General features: G+C 41.3%; 1 protein-coding gene across 1 annotated transcript; it reads left to right on the top strand.

Annotated features, from left to right (window-relative positions):
* The first annotated feature begins 6,849 nt into the window (after positions 1-6,849).
* Positions 6,850-24,515, top strand: LOC143516387 (interferon-induced very large GTPase 1-like). The gene is made up of 5 exons (XM_077007938.1): positions 6,850-7,190; positions 7,379-7,385; positions 17,225-18,739; positions 18,875-20,385; positions 23,321-24,515. The coding sequence occupies exons 1-5, from the start codon at positions 6,850-6,852 to the stop codon at positions 24,513-24,515; spliced, it is 4,569 nt and encodes a 1,522-aa protein (XP_076864053.1).
* Positions 24,516-26,468: the final 1,953 nt, after the last annotated feature.

Below are 26,468 nucleotides of genomic sequence, written 5' to 3'. Positions count from 1 at the left end.
GCGCCACCTAGGGCTCGGACTCCGTCGACCCAGTGTTCCAGGAGCGGGCTGCCCTATGTCCTGACGCTGAACGTAGAAGCCCCTTCCACGCAGGGTGTGTTGGTCTGGTGACCAGCCTCTCTGTTGCCCTCGGTCCATCCAAGACTGCTTACAGCTGCCATCGCACCCAGGACGAGAAGGAGATCGAGATCCACGTCTTCCCTCATGCTCCCAAGCGCCAATCCGTAGCCTTCTGTTCTCCTCCCGCATTTCTTTCATTTCTAGTCGCATGGCATACAGATCCTCACTAAGCATATCAACCGCTCTCCTCAGGCCACTGTCCTCCGACACTGAATGCACAGTCATCTGTCCTTTAACAAACTGATTGTCGCTGCGGGCGCTCGCATAGTCTGACCCAATAGACCGTCTAGCATTTTCACAACGCCCTGCTATGATCAGAGCCTCCTCTAGGTCAGTAGCCCCCTGCTCATAGCATTTGGCTCTGAGCGACGGATCCAGTTCAGCCAGAAAGCGGCGAAACTTCTCCTGTCTATGCGCCACATCCCCATACTCTGGGAAAGCTTCCAGCACTAACCTGTTAATGTCCGCAGCATAGACTTCCAGGCTCTCATTAGGAGCCCGCAATCGGGCGGCAAGATTCGCTTTGAAGCAGTCTATAAACTGTTTCTGTCCGAAAGCATCATTAAGCCTCTCTTTAACTGCAGCATAATCCGATTTCACAGCCGCGGGGAAACTGTTCCACAGCAAAAACGCAGCCTGACCCAACCGCGTAGGAAGAATTCTTACTAGTTCGTAGTCCACTTTGGAAGCATCCGCCGTTAGCGCTTTGACCGCAACTTCCAGCTGTCTCGCCCAGCTGAGAAAACTGCCTCCCATCTCCTGTAAACGGGGCAGGCAACTCAATTCTCAATCCACTGTGTGAGACGTCGTTCCTGCTGCGTCCAGGGCTGTACTTAGACGCTCCTATATCGTCCATCCACATGGTGAAGCACGCGCACGTCCGAGCTAACACTAGCCAACTTTAGCGACGAAGCTAAACTTTTCTCGACAGTATATTAACGCTACCGCGCACCGCTAATTATATCGCGAACGCGTAAGAGGAAAATAAATAAATAAACACCGCTGCCACCAATGTAACCGAGCTTCTCGGAGGTTCGAGTTGCAGTGTAAAACAAATAACTCCGAAGACACAAGTAGGAACTTCGCACCATTCTCTGTTTTATTCTCCAAAAAAACTTTTCTTCTTCTCCCTTCTTCAAGAACCCGCAGAACACGCTACAGCGCCCCAAGAGGCATTCCGTGGCACCCAGGAACGTTCTTTATAAATCAGTTACACTATTGTACAGTAGTGACTGTGGTGGTAACATTAACTACAAACAGCTCTAAATTCCTGCGTTCTAAATTCCTTACAATAGATGCGTTCATATTACGTTCATATTACATCTTTTACGAGCCTAGTAGTAAAGCTGTGAAATCACAATACACTCACCATTCTCCGTGGCCTCCAGCACCGACATTGTCGTGTCCAGCACGTTTTCTCTTCCGTTACTGGCTGGCCGGTGACCGTATATGACATCCATTTGCTGGAACCATTTCCAGTCTTTGCGGTTTGCTCCGCTGCGTCTGTTATGGTCCTTCACCGCCCAGTAATCGCTTTTAAGCTTTTTTAGCTTGGACCGACCGGCACTGCTGAACGGACCGCTGGTAGCCATGAGTGGCCATTAGCACGGAAACCTCGCTAAAAACCTTTACATTTCTAGTGGCCCCGTCCAGTTCGCCCTGGATTTTTTGATCGCTGATTATTAACAGAAAGGTTTGTACCTCGGCGTTTGACCAGGGAACAGACATTTTAAAAATGGCTGAGGAGTCCATAGCGGAGGAGTCGCTCTCCTGACGCAACCTGTGACGACACTCCCTGCCCAATCAGTGTCATGCTGTTCCTCCACGTCACAGAACTGTACCGCTTCGGAACGGTTAGAACCTCGAGCGAGTAGGTACGAAAATAGTACCCGAAGGGGCCGGCTAACTGGGAACTGGTACTAATGGAAACACTCACAATCCGTCGCGAATCGAACCGTACCGCGCCAAGCAGGCCCTAGTGGAAATGCGCCAAGACATTCCCATCACACACAGTTTAAGACATTCCCATCACACAGTTTAAGTCATTCCCATCACACAGTTTAAGACATTCCCCGTCACACACATTCCAATCAAGTCAGTTGGTAGGTGCCCCATTGCTTACGACTATGATTATAAGAAGAAGCACCAATCATCTTCCTGACCCTATTCTAGCACCAATCATCTTCCTGACCCTATTCTAGGTCTCAGGATGGAAGCAGCACAAACACACACAAACTTGTGCTGGATACACTGATTTAGATGGCAGAAAATCAACTGAATTCCAGTCCTGTGTAAATGAAGGCTTTCTGTAATTATTTTACTTTTAAATTGATGTTTAAGGTAAAATAATAATAAAACCACTATTATTTTTGATGGGATAGGTAGTTTTGATGGGAATGTCTCAATTTAGCATTTTCTTCCAGGTATTGACACTGGATCAACATGAAAATACAAAGGAACTTCATGGGCAAGATAGTGGAGAATCCCATTTAAGAGGACCAGAAGTACACTTCCAGGAAAGCAGAAGGACACTACCAGCAGAAGTACACTACCAGCCAAAATACACTGCCAGGAAAGCAGAACTATACTACCAGCAGAAGTACACTACCAGGAAAGCAGATGTACACTACCAACAGAAGTACACTACCAGGAAAGCAGATGTACACTACCGGGAAAGCAGTACACTACCAACTGAAGTACACTACCAGGAAAGCAGAAGTACACTACCAGCAGAAGTACAATACCAGCAGAATTACACTACCAGCAGATGTACACTACCACAAGAAGGACACTACCAGCAGAAGTACACTACAACAAGAAGTACACTACCAGCAGAAGTACAATACCAGCAGAATTACACTACCAGCAGAAGTACACTACCACAAGAAGGACACTACCAGCAGAAGTACACTACAACAAGAAGTACACTACCAGCAGAAGTAATATACCAGCAGAATTACACTACCAGCAGAAGTACACTACCACAAGAAGGACACTACCAGCAGAAGTACACTACAACAAGAAGTACACTACCAGCAGAAGTTCATTACCAGGTAAGCAGACGTACACTAGTGGCAGATCGGCAGGGCCTGCAAGGCCTTCTCTGCTGGCCTAAAAAATATCTGAATCACAAACTGATGTTAATTATATTTTGTCTACGAATACTTATTCAATAATTCCAAATGGTCTGTCCACTTCGTTTTTATAGCTTTTTCATTGATTGTGCTGTTTCCAGACATGTATTTTCATATTAAAGCATTTAACCAATCACATTTCAGATCACAATATTTAATTTTAATAAATAAATTAGACAAGACATGAAACACAAGGAGAGAACTAAATACAGGGGAATGTAATCAACAAAGATCTACACTAATACAACTGGTAGCTACCGATGTTAGAACACCAAACACTACGTGAAAGGAGAACATTCTAGATCTCAGGATGGAAGCAGCACAAACACACACAAACTTGTGCTGGAAACACTGATTTAGATGGCAGCAAATCAACTGAATTCCAGTCCTGTGTAAGTGAAGGTCTTCTGTAATTTTTTGACTTTTAAATTGATGTTTAAGGCAAAATAATAATAAAACCACTATTATTTTTGATGGGATAGGTAGTTTTGATGGGAATGTCTCAATTTAGCATTTTCTTCCAGGTATTGACACTGGATCAACATGAAAACACAAAGGAACTTCATGGGCAAGATAGTGGAGAATCCTATTTAAGAGGACCAGAAGTACACTTCCAGGAAAGCAGAAGGACACTACCAGCAGAAGTACACTACCAGCCAAAATACACTGCCAGGAAAGCAGAACTATACTACCAGCAGAAGTACACTACCAGGAAAGCAGATGTACACTACCAGCCAAAGTACACTACCAGGAAAGCAGATGTACACTACCAGCAGAAGTATACTACCAGGAAAGCAGATGTACACTACCAGCCAAAGTACACTACCAGGAAAGCAGATGTACACTACCAGGAAAGCAGAATTACACTACCAGCAGAAGTACACTACCAGCAGAATTACACTACCAGCAGAATTACACTACCAGCAGAAGTTCATTACCAGGTAAGCAGACGTACACTAGTGGCAGATCGTCAGGGCCTGCAAGGCCTTCTCTGCTGGCCTAAAAAATATCTCAATCACAAACTGATGTTAATTATATTTTGTCTACAAATACTTATTCAATAATTCCAAATGGTCTGTCCGCTTCGTTTTTATAGCTTTTTCAATGGTTGTGCTGTTTCCAGACATGTATTTTTATATTAAAGCATTTAACCAATCACATTTCAGATCACATTATTTAATTTTAGTAAATATATTAGACAAGGCACGAAACACAGGGAGAGTGTTACGGTACAGCTCCCGCCCCCGCCTCGCTGGGCGTGTGTTTATGTTGTCTGTGTCTAGTTGTCTACGTCTGTGTATCTTTGTGGGTGCGGTTGTGTCCGTGTGTGATTATCAGTCTCACCTGTGGCTCGTCTCGTCATCATTTGGGGTTTATGTGGTTTGTCTATTTAATGTGCGTTCACGCAGTGCCCCGTGCTCGTCTTTGTTTGAGTGTCGTATGTCTGTGTTTGTGTTGTGTGTGCGCTGTGTGTGCTGATTAATACACTCATTAAAGTGACGCTTGAGTGTGCGAGCTGGAGTCTGTGCCTTGTCATTCCGCCCGCACCCCCGCGTTACAGAGAGAAATAAATACAGGGGAATGTAATCAACAAAGATGTACACTAATACAACTGGTAGCGACCGACGTTAGAACACCAAACACTACATAAAAGGAGAACAGACAAGCAGGGTAAACGAATGAGTCAGTGCATGAAACATAACAGGAAATAACTAGGGACTAAGGATGTATATCTTCACCACTAAGGTAGATTCGATACACATCTCGATACACTGTCACTGAAACGATATAACTGCGATACTCTGAAACCCCTTGTCGATACGGTGCAATACAAATCACTTCTGTTCACGATATGATGCGATTCAAAATGATTTGATAACGATATGACTTATTATATGAGGATTCGGTTTGATAAATGATCATTCGATACAGTTAGTTGAGGTTTGAGGATGTATTGGCCTAACCCAACAGTTTTCTTAACTCAATAGCACAATTCTACTTTACTCTCTAACAATTTAAGGGATGTATGCATCTGGGGTGGGTTTCCGGAAACGTTCGTAGCGTTTCGTAACCTCGTATGAAACGTATGAGGTTAAGAAGTACTTAGCGCTAAGAACGTTTCGGGAAACTCACCCCTGTTTGTTTTCAATGGAGCAAAACCAATACATAATATAAAAAAATGCATAATTAAGTATATTCAGACAGAGCATTAATTTATTCAAGTGAATTATTCAGTTATTTTCTCCATCTATATTTATACAAAACGTTTAAAACATAAGATGAACAGTTTTGAAAAGTACTGTATTAACATAGTGAAAATTATGATCTGCAACACTACTGTCTGCTTGACTTACGAGGGGGTAGTGGCCGCAGAGATGTCCACACCGTGCCGTCTTTTCATGTGTGTCGCCAGGTTCGTTGTGCTACTAACGTATTTGATAGCCCCACAGCATTGTTTGCAGATTGCGTGCGTTTTGTCAAGTTGACCACCTCGCTTAAAAAACCCAAAATATTGCCACACGTTTGATTTGTGTGTCTTTTTTGGTGCATTAATTATCTTTGTCATTGCTAATGCTCTTGTTTCCCTCCATCTTTGTTGTGTACGTCTGCGTGTTTGCATCGGTACCTGAGGACACGATGGTGCATTTATGTTGCCTCGAAAAAAAAATCTATAAAAATTAAAAGTATGTTGCCTCTGTAAATACGTTAGAATAAGGAATAGATACTGGAAAACAAAACACCTGATTTAACCAAGGTATTTGCCGATGCAAAAAGGCTAGAGGAGATGCACCGTAAATTCGTCCGCAAATTAAACCCGATGCACGTTGAATCTACCGGTGCAGTCGAATCGCAGACATGTGTGCCGAATCACCGATGTGAATCGGTGAATCTCCCCATCCCTACTAGGGACCAATGCAATCAAACAGAAATAACTCAACACTACAACGGGGACTCATTCATTTACCCGCTTGCATGTTCTCGTTTCGCATTAACAAGCATCTGCTGGCTCATCCGGATGACGTCAGTATTGTAGCCAGTGACTTCAATCAGGCGCATCTAAAGACTGTGCTCTCAAAGTTCGTCCAGTACATGAAGTGTGCAACCAGAGGGCAAAATACTTTGGACCATGTTTATTCAAACATAAAACATGCGTACAGAGCTACTCCCCTCCCCCACCTTGCTGGATCTGACCACCTCTACCTGCCCCTCACCCCCACCTACACCCCCCTGCTGAGACAGACAAAGCCACACTGGAAAACTATCCAGACCTGGCCTGAGGGAGCCCTCACACAGCTGCAGGACTGCTTCTCTTGTACAGAATGGGGGTCTAATTTTCAGCCACAATCTACAGGAGTACACAGGCGTGTACTCTATTATATAAAGAACTGCATTGACACTGTTACCATCTACAAAAAGATATGGGTGTTTCCTAGCCAGAAACTCTGGATTAACAGTCCCTATGAAAAAGCCATAACACAGCCTTTAAATCGGGGGACAGGGCCAGAGCTGACCTGAGAAGAGGCATCAGGGAGGCCAAGACAGCGTATAAAAAAACCACCACTTTGGGGACCACTTTGCTGGAAATGACCACAAAATGATGTGGCCGAGCATAAACCACATCACTAACTGCAGATGCAGGAAACCGCTCAATGCTAGTTTTGACACATTGCTGGCAGAGGAGCTGAACCACTTCTTTCACAGTCAGACTGCGTGGAAAGGGGTCTGTGTGGAAAGGGTCAGCTCCATCAGGTTCCTGCATGTGCATCTCACTGACAGCCTCTCCTGGTCTACAAACACAACAACAGTGGTGAAGAAAGCCCAGCAGCGACTCCAATTCCTGAGGGTTCTCAAGAGGAACAAGATGGAGGAGAAACTGCTGGTGCTCTTCTATAGATCCATCATTGAGGGCACTCTTGCGTATTGCATCACGACATGGTATGGAGGGTGCTCAGTAGCAGATAGAAAAGCACTGCAGAGAGTGATCAACACGGCCCAGGGGATCACTGGTTGATTCCTGCCCAGCCTGGAGGATATTGCCACCTCTCACTACCTCAGAAGGGTGGTCAGTATCACCAAGGACACATCCCACCCCAGCAATTACCTGTTTGACCTGTTACCCTCAGGCCGATGGTACAGGTTGCTCAAAACTCGAACAAGTAGGCTCAGAGACAGCTTTTACCCAAGAGCCATTACTGCACTGAACAACATGTAAATAATGGCAACAATAATGTAAATTCTCCAACCCATGTGCAATACAACAGGTGTGCAATACTTTCCCACGTGCAATATTATGTAAACTAGGGAGTTTTTCCTTGCCACTGTCGCCTTTGGCTTGCTCACTGGGGGCTAGGACTCGGCACTTGTAAAGCTGCTTTGTGACAACAACTGTTGTAAAAAGCGCTATATAAATAAAATTTGATTGATTGATTGATTGATAACGTATACTGTAAATTGCGTATTGTCACGTCCAGCCCCTCCCTCCTCCCTGGTCCCGCCTAGCTTCCCCGTTCCCATTTGTTCCTCCCTTTGTCTGTCGCGCCCTTGTCGTCAGTGCACACCTGAGTCTCGTTTCACCATCTTGTTTTCTGTGTATATAATCCCCGTAGTGTTTCACTCCCGTATCGGTCATTGTGTCTTATGGTGTTTGCTCTTGTGATTCCTGCCTTACCCTGTTCCCTCCTTCTTACCTTTCCAGCGTTTCGTTCTTGTTCTACGTATGTTTTATCTCGTTGCTGTTTCCCCCTGCATCGGTTTTTACGTAAGTTCTCCTTGTTTTAGTGTTCGCCCATCATTACTAGTTTCCCTCTTGTCTGTCCTTGTTCTCTGTACATTCTATCCCTCGTCGTTGTTTTGTTTCCCTCCGTTGATCTATTGTGTTTCCATATTGTGTATGTTACTTGTCGTTAGCGGTCATTGGTTGTTAGTTCGCTCGTTGTCTGTTTTGTTATCCGTTCATGGTTTGGTGTTGCTTGTATCTAGTCGCTCCTTGTAGTCGTTATATCATTTGTGTATATACTCCCGTCATGTTTGCCTGAACTGTAGGGTTATGTTCTCGTGTATGTTCTCATTCCAAAGTTGTATTGCTTACCCGTTTGGTAGTGTCTTCCCCTCTGTCTTTAGTGTAGTCCCTTTCTGTATTTTGAGGTGTAGTTTAGTCTTGTGTTAATTCCTTTTCAATAAATATTCAAACTCCTGCATTTGCGTCACTCCCGCTATTCAGAAACGTAACACGTATGTGCAATATTCAAAACAATTATCATAGAAATAGTCTACCAGAACTATTTTGTAAATGTGGCACTACTTTTAAATTGTCGTTTATTTCATTATGTGTATTTATTCGTCCCAACAAGCACCTTGGAGTAGAATCAAATTTCATTGTAATGCAAATTATAATGACAATAAAGACTGATTCTGATTCTGAAATAAGGGCAACATGATGAATAATCTGAAACATGAAACTAAGTACAATACCAGAAGGCAAACAATGAGGCACAAATAAAATAACATAAACCAGGAAACTACATGATGGGAAACAAGGAGTTAGAAAGGGGAAGAGGAAGGTGAGCAGGGGAACATGAACCACTTACGGACAACAACCGACAATGAACGCCAGGACGGAGGAAACTAAATACACTGAGACTGAGGGGAAAAAAACGAGACACAGGATGATCACGGGGGCCGTGTAAACACAGAACAGGGGCATAACGAACAACGGGGGAAACCATGGAAATGAAAAACAAGGCGGGACTAGGGCGAATGACACAAGACAGGGGCAGAGGGAGGAGCCATATGTGACACCAGGCAGGGTCAAAGTCAAAGAAGTCTGCCCAGAGGCCTTCACAATCCATTCTGCAGGCCCTCTAACTGTTAGAGTATACCACAAAATAAATGTTGATGAAACTGGTGCTTCAACCAATCAGATTTTGAATTGGTGTCACCAAGGCCCTCTAGCAGACATATAGCAACGTCACCATATTCAGACCCGTTGATTGGGTAGTATAGATCGGGCCAATCTAGCTATTTTGTCACCCCACAATGGCTGAAGGAGAAGAAGAAATAGATTTGGTGGCAGATTTACTTTTAAGGCCATTTTCAATACGGACTTTTCAAAAAAAGCTAGACACTGTTAAGAAAGGTTTTACAACTCTGAAGCTAGCCTGTCACAACCAGGAAGAGGATTTGTCCGCAACTTTCAGGTTACCAATTTGTAGTTGGTGGTAGTTTTCTCTCAGCATTAGCTTTGATGGCAATAGAAAAGGACTTCTTGCAGGGTTCCCACGGGTCCTTGAAATCCTTGAAAGTTTGTGAATCTGAAAAAATAAGTTCAAGGCCCTGGAAAGTTTTTGAAAACAGGCATAAAAGACAGCCGTCCTTGAAGGTCCTTGAATATTTTGGGGGGTTTGAAATTTCACATGGATGAAGACCGCAGTCAAGGAATAATAGAGCACAGTTGGTAGGAAGTCAATATTTACAAAAGATTGCTATAAAAAAGATTGTCATTATGTTTTAAATTTCTCATCCTTTGTTGAAAAATGTGATCTGATATGATAGTTCTTATAACGATTTTAAGAAAGTCTGCAAAGTGATTCCTTTAGCATTAATTCAATTAATCAAAAATGTTATTTTATATTCAGAGTTGACTGTTTCGATGCCCATGTTAAAAGTGAAGGACTAACTTAGTTGACTTCAATTGTAATAACAAGATTATCACTGATGGTATGAGACAAAAGATGTAATAGAGATTCTTTCAAGAAACATCCTAATACAAATTATAAAACCACCAATGGCTTGTCAAATGGCCCATATCTTCTAAAGTAAAAGACTCATTTAAAAATAAATAAATAAGATATATCCTGTAGCCATGTTTCTTGAAAGAAGATTTAAACTTTATGTGGATTCATGTACCTTTTGTAAGTGAGAAGATGAATTCCAGGAGCATTTGTTTTTTCATGTCAACATTCACAAAGTTTTTGCATGGACACTAGAAACTCGATTAATCTCAAACTTATGCCATAAATGTAGTCATACTTTTAGCAAAATACCACATTCACTACAGAAAGTGGAGTGGTTAAAAGCCTTCTTTTTTCTTTATTAATGAATTAAATTCATATTACTCTTCATTAAGTAATTAAAAAACTTGGAAAATGCTAGAATCATCTCACACCAGAATTCTCTAGAAATCTATAGTTCTAATCTCATTATATGGCTTTGCTCCTCTGTTTTATGTATGTACTGTATGTGTATATGCATATGTGTATTATTGTTATTATTTGTCTACTGTCAACGTGTCATTATTTTGCCAGCACAAGTTCATTTAAAATTACATTGATTCTACAGGGCCTATGCTGACTTTTACTTTTTTTTTTTTTTTTTTTTTTCGTTCTGTTTACTGCATATGTTACCAACTGGATATAGCGGGCTCTGTTGTTGTTAATCTCCGCTGTGTGGCTTAACTCATTTTCCACTTAAACACACGCTCTGTGTTTACCTGCGGGCTCTGTCAGCGCCGGCCAGTTCCTCGCGACTTAACTGGGTGAGTGAGTTTTCTCTCTCTCGGTCGGTTGTCGACTATCAGACTGCAATCGGTAAAGTCCATTGCCGCTTGTCAGTGTGTGGTTCTGGTCGGTGCATCGGGCTAATGCGGTGCATTGGGCTAATGCGGTGTAGCATTGGCTTATTGGCTAATGCCATAGTGGTTGCTATGTTGGTCACCGGTATTATCGAGTCCTTACAGCGAGTTTATTCTCGGGTAGAACTTTATAACCTGCGCTCTCCATCTCGGCTTGACTCCACCATCTACAGCAAATGTTTCTCTGCTGGTATCGCTCGACGACCCGGGTATATCCATCGTGGTCCCAGACATCACCACTATTACCAACAATCATCTGCATCCAGTATTCCGGTTATCTTCAGTTCGGTCCGGCGTCCCAAAATCGGTTCACCAGGGTCCCATTACGGCGTTGATCTCAGCTCTCTAAAAGAAATCACCCGGTCCAAGACTGGTTACTGCTGTCCACCGTTCATCTGTTCAACCTCGTTCCATAAACCTGGCTCTGTTCAACTGTCGTTCCATGACTGATAAAGCTGCATTTATTAATGATCTGATCGAACAACATCAACTGGACATTTTTCTTTTAACTGAAACCTGGCAAACACCTGATGATTACTACCAGCTAAATGCAGCTACTCCACCTGGCTTCAAAAATCTCTCTGCCCCCAGACAGGGTGGTCGTGGTGGAGGTTTAGCTATTTTATTCAACAGCAAAATTAACATTAGTGTGTGTGCATTGCAGGAAACAGTTCATTTTGAGTGCATGGCTCTCAAAATATCTGGACACAGCTCTTCTACACTATTACTTGTCTACCGTCCTCCCAACAGCTCACTCTCGGAGTTCATTCTAGAATTTGGCGAAGTACTAACTGTTGTTAGCTCTATTTCAAGTTCATTGGTTGTCCTCGGAGACTTTAACATACACATTGACTCAGTTTTTTCCAGCTCCACAGATTTTTTATCATTACTGGACAGTTTTGAGTTACAACAGCATGTCAACTTCCCAACACATAAGCATGGACATACTTTAGACTTAATCTGTTCCTCACCTGGAACTATCACAAATGTATCTGGTCATGACATTGCTATATCGGATCACCTGCTCATTACATCACGTATTACACTACACACTGAACTCCACTCCACTAAATCATCTGTCACTTACCGTAGTCTTTCATCCATTGTTTCAACTACATTTTTCTCTGCCCTGGAATCCAAATTTCCCCTCATCACTTCTATTCACAATATTGACGATGCTGTCGCTGTATACAACCAGTCCCTTACTGATACTCTCAATACTCTAGCACCAGTTAAAACACGACTTGTGCCCTCCTCTCACTCATCACCCTGGTTTACTGCTGAACTTCGTGCCCAGAAAACCACTGGTAGGCGCCTTGAGCGTCTATATAGGAAAACTCATCTATCTGTTCACTACCAGGCATATATGGATCACTTGGCCAAATATAAGGATGCTTTAAATAAAGCCCGTACACTTCACTACACATCAGCAATAAACAGCGCTGGCTCTGACCCCAAGCGACTTTTCAAGATTGTTAACAACCTTCTGCGTCCTTCATCATTGTCCCCTTCCCCCACAACTGATCGGTGCAATGAATTTCTTAATTTCTTTAATCAGAAAGTGTCCCTTATTTATCAGGATTTGTTGAAGCACCAGTCACACAATTCCTCTCTCTCCTCTTCCTCCTTGACTACTACCCTGCCCCCTGCTCAGTCTCTCTCCTCCTTTTCAATAGTTAACTCTGATCTTATAGCCAGACATCTCACCAGCGCCAAGTCAACTACCTCAATCCTGGATCTTGTTCCTACATTTCTGCTCAAACAGGGCGTCTCTTCAATTGCTTCCTCTATCTGTCACATAGTTAATCTCTCTCTCACCTCTGGACACATTCCTGTAGAGTTAAAAACATCTGCCATAACCCCAGTTATCAAAAAACAGAATTTGGACACTACAATTTTAAGCAATTATAGACCGATATCAAACCTCCCATTTCTATCAAAAATACTAGAACGTGTTGTTGCCTCCCAGTTACTCCAGTTCATGTCTTCTAATGATCTCTTCGAGATCTTTCAGTCTGGTTTCCGTGCTCAGCATAGCACAGAGACATCACTCATTTACGTACTTAATGATCTTCTTCTTTCTTCTGACAAAGGCTACGCATCCATTCTTCTACTCCTTGATCTTACTGCTGCCTTTGACACTGTTAATCATACAACTCTCCTCTCACGGCTTGGTGATTTAGGTCTCTCTGGTACAGTCATCTCCTGGTTCACTTCCTATTTATCAAACAGATGTCAATTCGTTCGACTGGGTAACTGCAAATCAGACCTATCCCCTCTTTCTCACGGTGTCCCCCAGGGCTCTGTACTTGGTCCACTGCTATTTACCATCTATATTCTGCCTCTTGGTAACTTGATACGCCAATATGGGTTAAACTTTCACTTCTACGCTGATGACACCCAGCTTTATATTAGTTTTAAACCATCTGGCTCCTTCCCACCTCCATCCATTACCAAGTGTATCAGAGAACTCAACCTATGGTTGCGCTCCAACTTCCTCCAATTAAATGCTCATAAAACCGAGTATCTTGTCATCGGTACTAAATCTGTGGTCCAGTCCCTTGCCAATACATCCCTCTCTGTTGATGATACTCAAATTGACTCATCACCTACAGCCCGTAACCTCGGAGTCTAGTTTGATCCATTTCTGTCGTTTGAACCACATATACGCTCACTTAGTAAATCTGCCTTTTTACAACTTCGCAATATCTCCCGCCTCTGCCCACATCTTTCTCCAAAATCTGCTGAGATCCTGGTACATGCACTCATTACCTCAAAGTTAGATTACTGTAACTCTCTCCTCTATGGGCTTCCCTCTAAATCCCTTCAACCCCTTCAGTCTGTTCAGAATGCTGCTGCTCGTGTTTTATCTCAAACCAGAAAATACGAGCATATAACACCAGTATTAGAACGTCTCCACTGGCTCCCTGTACACCTGCGTATCCAGTATAAACTCCTAGTGCTTACATTTAAAACACTCGCTGGTGCGGCACCCTTATATCTGGCCAACCTCCTCCACCATTATGTCCCACCACGTAGACTGCGTTCCTCTGACACCGGTCTCCTTGTTGTTCCTAGGTATAAGTTAAGCACTATGGGGGGTCGATCATTCAGTGTGGCTGCCCCAACACTTTGGAACTCTCTCCCGCCATCACTCCGTCTCTCTTCATCTCTCAATTCATTCAAAACACAGCTAAAAACTCACCTGTTTTCTCAATATTTTCACCTAAACTCTTCATCCTAGCCCGGCTTCAATTTATTTAATCTGTTGTATTGGTGTTGCCTGTTTTGTATTTTTTTTTTTTTGTATTGTTTGTTAGTTTGCGTATTTTGGTTTTTGCATCTGGAAAGCGTCCTTGAGCATCTTGAAAGGCGCTATACAAATGGAACTTATTATTATTATTATTATTATTATTACTTTGCAAAAGTTTGGTCATTCTCCTGTAGAGAAATCTTTGTTTTTGTTCAGCACTGAAAGCTAGTGTTTCCTGTATGTAGTTAACGTATGTGTAACCGCTTTACATGAATGTCACCTTTTCACAGGTCCACTGCTAAATTGCCAGTCATGTTGAGTGTGAATTAAGTTTTCGTTTAATCAGCACTTAATGCCATGCACAGAACATTTCAGGATGCATGGCTTGAAATGGCATTCAGTCTTTTGAATTTGCATTGAATTAACATGGTTTTTTGACAACATATTCAGGGGTAACAGTAGGTAAATGGTACCAGGTGCAGTCCTTGAATTTGAGGAAGTTGGTCCTGGAAAGTCATTGAAAGGTCCTTGAATTTGATGTTAACCAAGGTGTGGGAACCCTGTTCTTAATGGAAATGAAGTTTGGTTACAAATAATCCAAATTTATGGCGAGTAAAATGTTGCTAATTTCCTAAATATTATTACAATGTTATGAGGTTATTATTGATGTTTTTGTATGTGTCACGGCTGTAGAATGAGATTTGTTCACCCCTGGTTTGTTCATTCAATAAAGGTATTTATTAAGGCTACAGGGGTTAGTATAAAGGGGCTCTTTATACTGAATTACTGCATATAAAGATGGTTTTTATAACCATGAATTTGTCACATCCAGCTCCGCCCTCCTTCCCGGTCATGTGTCGTCTCCCTAGCCCCACCTTGTTTTTCCATTTTCTTGGTTTCCCTTCTGTCTGTCACGCCCCCGTCCTCAGTGTTTCACTTGCGTCTCGTTTCTCTTCCGTTTCAATGTATTTAATCCCCTCTGTCTTATCCCCTCGTTGTCATTGTCGTTGTCATTGTGTTTGTAACGTTTCCTGTACGATCCTGTGATTTATTCTCTCTGCGTTCTGTAGTGTCCCCTTCGCTTCACCCATGTGTCGGTCTGGTTTGTTTGGTTTTGTCTTCCTTGTCTTAGTTCTCGTTTCACCTTGCCTATGTTGCTTCTCCTCTCATCCAGTGCTCACTGTTAATTACCGTGATTTATTTAGTTGTTACTTGTTATGCGTATTTTCCCCTCGCATATTTTTGTTAATGATTCTCAGTTGTATGTTTTCAGCATTTGCATATTTCTCCCCATCAGTCTTAACTCCCTAAATTAAGTTTGGTTTAGTTGTAGTGTTCATCTTACATTTCTAGGTTTGTGTGTCTTTTACCCTGTGTGTTACTAGTCTTCATGTTCGTTCAGTTTGACTGTCCTGTTTAAGTTGTATTTGTGTCATGCTTTCATGGTTGTTAGTATTTCCATCGTCGTAAGTATATTTGTCTTACCAGTAGTGTGTTTAAAGTGTAATATTTCTAGTAATGTGTTTAAAGTAGTGTTTCATTTAGTCTGTTGCTTGGTTGCAGTGTTGTCACTCTTATGTTCGCTTTAGTGTATATTCTCTTTTCTCTAGTTGTCCTCCTTTGTTCCATTTGGTGTTTGTTTCATTTAATAAATTTAATTGATACTTGCGTTTGCCTCACACCCGCCCCCTTGATTCGTTACAGAATTAGTTTCTGAGGGCTAGATTGTTTCAGATGGAGCATTACTGAAGTATATAAGGTCAATTTACCATAACATATAACAACTGCAAATTAATCATTAATATAACTTCAAGAGATTTCATAATTACCTGAGATTGATTAATTGACCTATTTTGAAATATGTTTGTCCATTGTCAGTTGTTGTTTATAACATTCGTAAGTCTGCTTGCATCGTGGCATCCTGCTTCACCCCCACATGTTACATTAGTGTTCATTATATATTTATACCAAAAAATTTACTCTAAAAAGGTGATTATTCCTATTCCTATTAAGTAAAATGAGGAATTCTCTTAAATTTCATCTGAAAAATGTAAAAACAATCATATCACAGTTTTTCCTTAATCATTGATAACTGTTCAGTTTCCCCTTCCCCTCAGGTTAAGAGTCTGGGTGTCATTCTCGACAGCACTCTATCATTTCAATCACACATCAATAACATAACCCGGTCTGCTTATTTCCACCTTCGTAATATTAACCGCCTCCGCCCCTCGCTTACCCCCCATACCACTGCCATTCTTATTAATAGTCTTGTCACTTCCCGTCTGGACTACTGCAACTCTCTTCTCTCCGACCTCCCCAACAAATCCCTCCATAAAATCCAACTAGTCCAGAATGCAGCTGCCCGAATTATCAGCAGAACCCCCTCCACGCACCACATCACTCCTGTTTTACAACAGCTACACTGGCTACCCATCAAGTTCCTCTCAGATTACAAAATTCTTCTGCTTACATTTAAGGTGATCCACAATCTTTCTCCTTCATATCGGTCAGATCTACTTCAAGTCACCACTCCTTCCCGTACTCTCAGATCCTCTTCTTCCATACAGTTACCTGTACCCTCTGCTCGTCTTGTCACTATGGGGAGCAGAGCATTCAGCCGCTCTGCTCCCCGACTCTGGAACTCACTACCACCTGCACTCCGGAATACAGACTCACTCACAGAATTTAAATCCAGACTCAAAACTCATCTGTTTAAAATTGCATTTTCTTTATAAAACTTCCTCTGTCTTGATTGGAATATTTTATTTATTTTAGTTTTAACTTTAATGTTTATTTCCTTTGTCTAATTTTATGATTGTCTTTTATTGTACGGTGACCTTGGGTGCTAGAAAGGCGCCATTAAATAAAATGCAATATTATTATTATTATTATTATTATTATTATGATCAAATTTCTATTAATCATTTTTCTCTAAAGAGATTTGTATAGATTTGTGTTAATTGCAAACTACCTTGTCAGTTACTTTAGAGACTGCATTACTTTTGTGATTCGAGAGTAATTTTAATCAATTGCTCTATAAGTCATCTTGGTAATTACTTTTTAACTTTGATTTGTATTCCTTTACAGGAAGATCAGTCAAGACTTCAGATAACAGGAGATATTTTCCAAAGGCTTGGCATTGAGGACAGACATAAAGACAAACTTACAAGGATGAACTTTCTTGAAATATCTCCATCCTCAGTGCACAATGACGAACCCAGTAATGAGAAGAAACTGATTCACACTTTTATGCAGCGGCTGTTGACAGTAGATTATAAATCCAGACACATCACTGTTAATGCTGAGCCCACAATTCCAAAGTCTGAACACACTGGAGGGGATGTCTATAACGCTCTGTTTAAGAAGAGGACTGTGAATATAGAAAGAAAACAGGACCCCATTCACCCAATGGATGTTCAGATGGCAGTGTTCCTCTGTGCTGATCCTTTCCTTCAACAGACCATAGTGACTAAACTGTCCCAGTGTCAGTATGCTCTTCCACTGCTGGTTCCCAGTCCCTTTACTGGAGAGATCGAGTTTCCTCTGTGGACAATGCGCCAAATCAACAAGAGCTGGAAGAGAACTGACACTTCAGGCCACGTCAGCAGCAAACTCCAGCCCATGTGCACAGCTGAAACTGCAATGGTGGCGTTCTTCAGACTGGGCTCTCTGTCCTCATCCAAGTCTCAGCTGATGAACAGTTTGATCAATGAAAGACACAACACATTCTTCCACAGACATTGCCCAGGCAGCAGCAGAAACCGTCTACTGATGGATGGAGTGGTGGAGATCGCCTGGTACCTCCCATCTGGGAAGAGCACTGATCATTTCCCTGACTGTGTAGCGTTCTGTAATCTACATGGTGATTCCAGCAACTATGTGACCCAAAGAAATATTGTAACTGAAATGGCCTCCATGAATGTTGTATTTTTACCTAAACTTGATGAGAATGACAACAATATGGTATTTGTTCAGGAGCTTTGCAAATCTTCAACACCTCTCATTGTTGTTTTCACTGATGAAGAGGAGGATAATGAAGATGCTGTGTGTGAGATAGGAGAAAATAAATTCAGGGTGGGACTGAGGGGTAGAAACCAGAGTGATGTGTCTGATGATCTCAGACGTGTGATTAAGTTCTGCCTCTCCAAAACATCCAAGACTTTCAGGCTTGAGAATTTGGAAGAATTCTCAGAGCTCAGTTTGGATGAGCTTAATCTGGACTGTCAGAGAGGAAAAGAAGCAGCACAAAATATGATGACATTTCTTGAAAGAAAAGATCCATCTAAAGTGAAAGAAACATGTCTGCCGTATCAAGGACAACTGTGGCATGCCTGGTGCCAGAAGAACAAAGACCTACGACGACTTCAAAGTACCAACATAGAAATGGAGAAAAGCAGAATTCAACGTGAAATGAGAGAAATAAGAGAAAAACAGAGGGCACATGAATTTAATAAACCCATGCAAATATTTGTTCGAAATTTAGAATTTCTATCTTTTAATGAGAAAATGTATTTCCTCAAATGGACTGTAGTCTTGCTGGATAAGTTCACATCACACAAAATCTCTGACATTCATCAAGAGTACGACAAAAAATGGGCAGAAGTTTTGGCTCTGAAAAAAAAGCAAGAAGTTGAGATTCCCCAACAAAGAATCATGGGAGCAGTCTCACACTCTGGGGACCAGAAAAGGGACTTCCCTCTGAATCATGAGAAAACAGATAAACTCAAGACAGAAAAGTCAAACCTAGAAAACATCTCAAAAAAACTTAATGCCACCACCTTTGGTTTAGAGCACATCTTCAGAGAGATGGGACAGATTTATGAAGCTTCAATCTCTGAGAATAGAGTGATGATGAGGAAACAAATTCAAGATTTTTCACACTTGCCTAGACTTGCTGCTGAACTCATGAGATGTGGGCTTCCACTGGAGCTGATGGATGGAGATGCTGCTCATGTTCCTCTGGTCTGGGTTTCAGCAGTTGTAGATGAACTCATCAAGATCCTGGGAGACCAGAGAGTCTTTGTGCTGACAGTGTTGGGGATCCAGAGCTCTGGTAAATCCACCATGCTCAATGCCATGTTTGGACTCCAGTTTGCAGTCAGTGCAGGCAGGTGCACCAGAGGAGCCTTCATGCAGCTGGTCAAAGTGTCAGAGGAGATGAAGGCAGAGCTGAAGTTTGACTACATTCTAGTTGTTGACACTGAAGGTCTTCGAGCCCTAGAACTAACTGGAAAAGACACCATACATCATGACAATGAACTCGCCACATTTGTAGTGGGTCTTGGAAATATGACACTGATCAACATCTTTGGAGAGAACCCTGCTGAGATGCAGGACATCCTTCAGATTGTAGTTCATGCATTCATGAGAATGAAGAAGGTCAGACTGAATCCCAGCTGTGTGTTTGTGCATCAGAACGTGTCTGATGTTGCTGCTAGAGAAAAGATCATGGAGGGAAGAAGACATTTGCAGCAAACACTTGATGAAATGACCCAGTTATCGGCCAAAGAAGAAGTCTATGAGGCAGAGTGTTTTGGTGATGTCATAACATTCAATGTACAGACAGACGTGAAGTACTTTGCACAGCTGTGGGAGGGCAGTCCACCAATGGCTCCACCAAACCCGTGCTACAGCGAAAATGTTCGGGAGCTAAAGAAAGACATTCTTTCTTGTGCATCACATAGTCGTGGTTTAACATTATCTCAATTTCGAACACGGGTGAAAGACCTATGGAATGCATTGCTGAATGAGAACTTTGTGTTTAGTTTCAAGAATGCGCAGGAGATATCGATGTACAGGAAACTGGAGGAGCAGTATGAGAGTTGGACCTGGACTCTTAGGAGCGCCATGTTGAGCACTGAAGACAAAATGTTCAACAGAGTGGCGAGTGGCACATTGGAAACCATTGAAAAACTAGATCTAATAAAGGAAATGGCAGAGACCATGGAAAATATCCAGAAAGAATTTAAACTGTTGTTTGAAGAAGATATTGACAAGGAAACATTGATTCAGTGGAAGTCCAAATTTGAGAAACAAATTCAACATCTCCATGATGACCTTATCAATGATACAAAAAGAAAATTGGAAGACATCATCAATGAAACCAATATTCGTAAAAAATTTGATCTACAGGTGGCAGACAATGAGACGATTCTCTTTGAAAAGTGCAAAGAACTTGCTTTGAAGCTCAAAAAAAATGGAGACTGTAATGTTGATCCAGAAGCAGAATTTGAATTAATGTGGGGAAAGTGGGTTTCTGAATTAAATGGACAAACCCCCAAAATAAAATATCTTGACATTTCAAATGATGTGGTTAAAATTTTGGGAGAGATTCATGAATGTACACTGGTCCATGACAGAAAAAATTCTTCTGAATACAAAAACATTTGGAATGTTGGTGAGTACAATAAGTATGTGTTCATGAAAAAGAGCAATTTCAGTCTTTGGGAAAGATCTATTAAACCAGATGATCAAAAATTAATTAGAGATCTCATATCGAAAGTGACTGAAGAAGGAAAAATGAAGGTGAACTCATTTCCGTTCTCAGTACAAGGATACAACCCGAGTTATATTCAAGATATTGCACGTGATATCAAAAACGGAGTGTCTATTTGCACCCGGGTACAAGTAGCATTTGCCACACAGCGAGGCTATTTTCACCCCTTAATTTAAAAAAAGCGAACCCATCTGCGCATGTCTACCAATGAATGCGCGGGAGCGAAAAGGCGCAAATTCAAAGGAACCGAAACGGAGACAGTAGGAAACGGTAAGCAGAATTTGGTTAATAGTTATGTATAAAGGTCCATCACTCAATTTAACTTTACATTTTAAGATATATATTTAAGAAATAGTGTGAGAATTATTATCCAACGAACACTGATATATTTTTGAGCTAATAGGAGCATAATAGTGGCGAACGTAAAGTGTTACCGGGTGGGGGGTGTAAAATGGACACAGCGAGAAAAAAAAGACAGATTTCAAGTGTGCAGAAACAGTCTAAATAGTCGTTTGAACTAACCTAGTGAAAACCGGGACATTAAATAATTTTTATTTTTTGCCGGGACCGAATATTAAAAAGAAGGAAAACCGGGACAAACCGGGACAGCGACGTGAAAACCGGGACAGGTGGCAACACTAACTGGCGCTACAGAGCTTGGAGGCGGACACAAACGCTGAGGAGAGCGAGATTTATTAAGAGGAATTATCATGATCAAAGTCGTTCAAACAGGCAGGGGTCATAACGGGCGAGCCATCCAGGTTTGACAAATAAACAGGCATGACGATACTAAGAATTAAACTAAGACACCGAACGAACACTTTAAACCAAACACGGGGTAAACGCATACAAACTAGAAAATCAGGCTACAGAAAACACAGATGACTGAGCAACGAAATGAGTAGAACTCACAGACCAGAAAGCGTAGAACACTGAACAAAGAGCATGAATAACAAGAGCACAACACGACCAAAGAGCATGAATAACAAGAGCACAAACTAACCAAATAGAACAAAACAACCAATAACCGATAAGTGAAACACTGGGACTATAAATACACAGAACTAAACTAGACACACACAGAACTAAACTAGACACACAGGTGAAGACACTGATGGGCGTGTCAGACGAGGGGAAACCATGGAGACAGACACGCAGGGAACAACACAGACACAAGGACAGGAACAAGTGACAGAGAGGGGGGTGTAGCCCTACGTGACAGTCGCATTGCTATCTTACAAAAACAATTTTGTCCAGTCTATTTTTTGAGTTTTGTGTAAAATTATATAATTTTGTCTTTTTGTTCTCTATTTTTGTGTTGTTTCAGTACACACAAAGGACATGAATGTGTATAACAAAAGATGTACAGTCCTTTTGAATTAAGGTTTTTGCATGACAGAGTCAATATGCCAGACTTATAATGTAATGACTATTTTATATAAGCTAATATTTGTGTTTTCTCCCAAGAAGGAAGAAAAGCTAAAGAACATTTGTGAAGGATACTCCTTCGACAGTTGTGAGGAATTACAGAGAGCACTGAGATTATGGAGTGAAGAGGGCTACCATCCAATGCACAAAATTAAAATTTATTTAAACATGATGTAAATAATAAAAACCCCAATTTATTTCTTTAAAAAATGTACAAACCATCCAGAAAAAATGAATTAAAAAGTCAAATCTGTCTTCTGCATTCTGTGAAATTAAATAAAATTAAAGAGGCTGATAATGTACTGGCAGGAAGAATATTTGTATACATCATACTGTAACGCTGGCGACTGGGTGAAGGACGAGACACAGAATCCTGTTCGCTACAGACGTTACTTTATTTGTCTTTACACATATAGCGCAGACAGTGCACGTTTAACACTCATATAGAGACACGTAGACTCAAACAACGACGAGCACAAGACACTGCGCGAACGCACATTAAATAGACAAACTACATAAACCCCACATGATGACGAGACGAGCCACAGGTAAAACGAATTATCACAGGACGCAACCGCACCCACGGAGATCCACTGACGCAGACGACGTAAACACACGCCCAAAGGGAGGGGTCGGGGACCATAACGTGACACATACAATGTGGTGTACATATCAGGGTGCTACAGACAGATATTAACTTGTGTTACATTTTGTTTTAACATTATTTATCACTGGCAGTGTATATTACATGTAGTATTTACCATGTGATTACTGCCATTAGCGGTAAGCGACTTAGGATAATTAAATTGCTATTTAAATTCTAAGCATGGTAAAGAAAAAGACTCACAAGTGTAAAACAAAATTCAAACAGGTCTACCCCATAACCCCAAATAAAAGTATCTTCACTTCTTGTAAAATAATTTGTAAGTAAAATGGACCACAAAAGAATAGTACTAATCTTTGATAAATCAAAATGTTGGGTGCAAATAGCACACACTGCTGCATATACCCGGGTGCAAATAGCACACACTGCTATGTACACCCGGGTGCAAATAGCACACACTGCTGCATATACCCGGGTGCAAATAGCACACACTGCTGCATATACTCGGGTGCAAATAACACATACTGCTGCATATACCCGGGTGCAAATAGCATCTGCCTATCAAAAAACAAGTGCAAAACCTGAGTCATAAATCTTTTGATTTGAAGAAGGAGTTTGTGGTTGATCTTTCATTTTACGTTTTTGACAATGTAAGTCCTCTCATTGCAGAGCTTCATGAGAAATTCAATGACGCAAATGATCTTTATTCATATGTGGACCAAAAACAGATTGAATACTTCAATATATTTCAGAACTACTGGCAGGGAGCAACTTCAACAGCTGTGCTGGGAGAACAAATCTGCCATAGACTAAAGCAACCGATCAAGCAGAGCGTCTACAATATGGTGGCAACATTTGTGTGTGGCCAAATGAGAGGGAAGCCTCCTTTAAACGGGAATAGAGCTGATCTGGAAAAACACATCCTGAAGTCTCTGGCAGAGCAGAAGGGAAACAAGAACGAGAAGTTTCAAAACTACTTAAAATACATCTACTCCCCAAAGTCCCACTTTGAACAGTTTATCGAAGAAAGTGTGCAAGAGTTCATGAGAAGAGAAAACCCTCAGGCAGTTGCTGCAATCAAACAGTACCTGGAGGAGAAAGAGAGAAATGTCATAAGTGCAGCAAAAATGGCAACAGATTCACTGACCTATTTGTATGATGCTAAAGAAATGAAAATTTGGATGACACAATTTGCCAACAATCTGGTAGATGAGTTAGGGAACACCAGTATTCACACTAGAGTTCACATTAGTACTGATGACTTTAAAGATATTACTGACTATGACCTTCTTGTGGAAGTTATTAAGAAAGATCTCTCAGAGATTGTTGGGGAGCTAAAAAGAAATCTCAGTAAGCTTTCATCCTTCAGAATGGACACCTTCAGAGAAAGACCAGATGAGATTCTGATCAAGCACTTCTGCAGGTGCTGTTGGGAACAGTGTCCTTTCTGTGGGGCTGTCTGCACCAACAGTCAAAAAGACCACGCTGGAGATCACAACGCTAACTTCCACCGCTCACTGGGACTGAATGGAAGGCATTACAAGGATTCAACAGAATTCTCCATAGACTTTTGCACAACGCTAGTAGCAAGTGACAAACTGTTTAGTCCATGGAGTGACTGTGAGAGAACATTTCCTTACAAAGAGCACAGGAGGGCAGGAGGAATGTTTGCTAGGTGGGGCATCTCCACTGATTTCTCTGAGCTGGCCTACTGGAAGTGGTTCATTTGTGAGTTCCAAGAAAACCTTGAAAATCACCACAACAAAACGTTCTGTGGTAGAGGGAGAATTCCTGAGGAATGGAAATATTACAATCAGCTAGATGCTGTGGCAAGCTTAGACATACAATAAATTAGGAAACTGGTAAGATTCTGTGAATTATTGAATGTCTGATTCCACAACTCAAATACTCGGGGATCTTCTCAAACTATATCAAGTCCAGCCATATTTGTAATGCAAATCATGTCAAATGTTGAATGAGTTAAAGAGAGCTAAATAAATAAAAAATAATTAAATTGCAACTTCATGCAAATGTCACTGTGGCTTTGTAATCTTATATGCTCTTTCATTTCATGAAACCAAACTTGATAAGATGTATAATTTTGATTCTAAGATATAAACGTGAGTGAATTAACAGTTCTAAAATTGTAAACTTAAATTACACCATATTTAGAAACGAAGGAGTTGAAGACTGTGACGGGCAGGGGTGAGCAACGAAAAGGAAGCGATCACGCCAAGTCTCAGGGAAAAAGGATGGTTTAATAGAAAGTGTGCAAACCCAAAACCCGTGCACTATCTCCAAATTAAGGATATAATGACCAGCGGTCAACTGGTACAAAGACAAGACATATATAGACAAACAAACGACCCTCAGGTGAGACGGATCACGGGCTCCCCCCACCTGAGGGACGCACATGACGTCACCAGACAACAACAACAACAGCCGCTGTGGACGGAGGCGGCCGGTAGGGGGCCACCTCACCGTGACAAAGACTCCTTAACAACTTAATTATTTAATTATTAAGTGAATTTTGATGTCATGCAACTCAAGCCAGTTGTTATGGATTTAAGGCAATCATTTTCATAAAAAATAAGAATGTTTGCATATTCATATTCGTGTCTTAAGTGCATTCATTGATTTATTACTGATTTATATTGGGGATTTTTTTTGTTTGTTTGTTTTGCATAGTACTCTATTGAATTGTATTGTAAAAGCACAGATAGCAAAACAATAATTCAATAGCCATCACATTATATCTCTGTGTCACTATTTCTACTCCACAGTCTTTATTGGTGTTTTCAGTTGCTTCTCATTAATGTCACTTTTTTAATTAAATAAATACTTTTAATTTATTATATACATTTTTGTAAATGTAACTTTGTGTTCATTCATATGTGTTGCATGAGACTTCACAGCTGTTTTCACAGTTATAGTACACATTTGAATTTAACATGTCATTTGTCTGTGTTTGTTTGTGTGTGTATGTGTGTCTCTGTGTATGCCTGTGTGTGTGTATTTGTGTGTGTGCATGATAAACTGAAATTGGCAGTCTAAAAGTGTGCCCATCAATTTAATATTAAATAGCTGCTTGGGTACAAGGCAAGAAATTGAGACACACATTCACACCAATACATGAGATACAAAACCCACACTGCACTGCACACACCAATACATGAGATACAAAACCCACACTGCACTGCACACACCAATACATGAGATACAAAACCCACACTGCACTGCACACACCAATACATAAGATACACTACCCACACTGCACTGCACACACCAATACATGAGATACACTACCCACACTGCACAGCACACAGGAGATACACAACACACACTGCACAGCACACAGCAATACATGAGATACACTACCCACACTGCACTGCACACACCAATACATGAGATACACTACCCACACTGCACAGCACACAGGAGATACACAACCCACACTGCACAGCACACAGGGGATACACAACCCACACTGCTCTGCTACACAGGAGATACAGTTGTGATCAAATTTATTCAACCCCCAATGCTGCGAAGGGTTTTATGGAATTCAGTGCACATTTGTAATTGTGTTCATAATGAAATCTTACAAGGACTTGTTAAAGAACTAAATGCAACTAAGATAGCATCAATTTTTTTTGTCATAAAGTATTAAATGGCCTTTTTGTGATTTCTTCATTGACACAATTATTCAACCCCTTTACGACTACCACTTCTAAGAACAGAGGTTCATTCCAGTGTTTTCCATCAGGTATTGAAAACATCTGTGGATGTCAACGAGCAGCAATCAA

This window comes from Brachyhypopomus gauderio, chromosome 6 (assembly GCF_052324685.1).
Source record: "Brachyhypopomus gauderio isolate BG-103 chromosome 6, BGAUD_0.2, whole genome shotgun sequence".
NCBI lineage: Eukaryota > Metazoa > Chordata > Actinopteri > Gymnotiformes > Hypopomidae > Brachyhypopomus > Brachyhypopomus gauderio.
The sequence above is the reverse complement of the archived record's forward strand: the minus strand, read 5'-3'. Positions and strand labels throughout refer to the sequence as shown.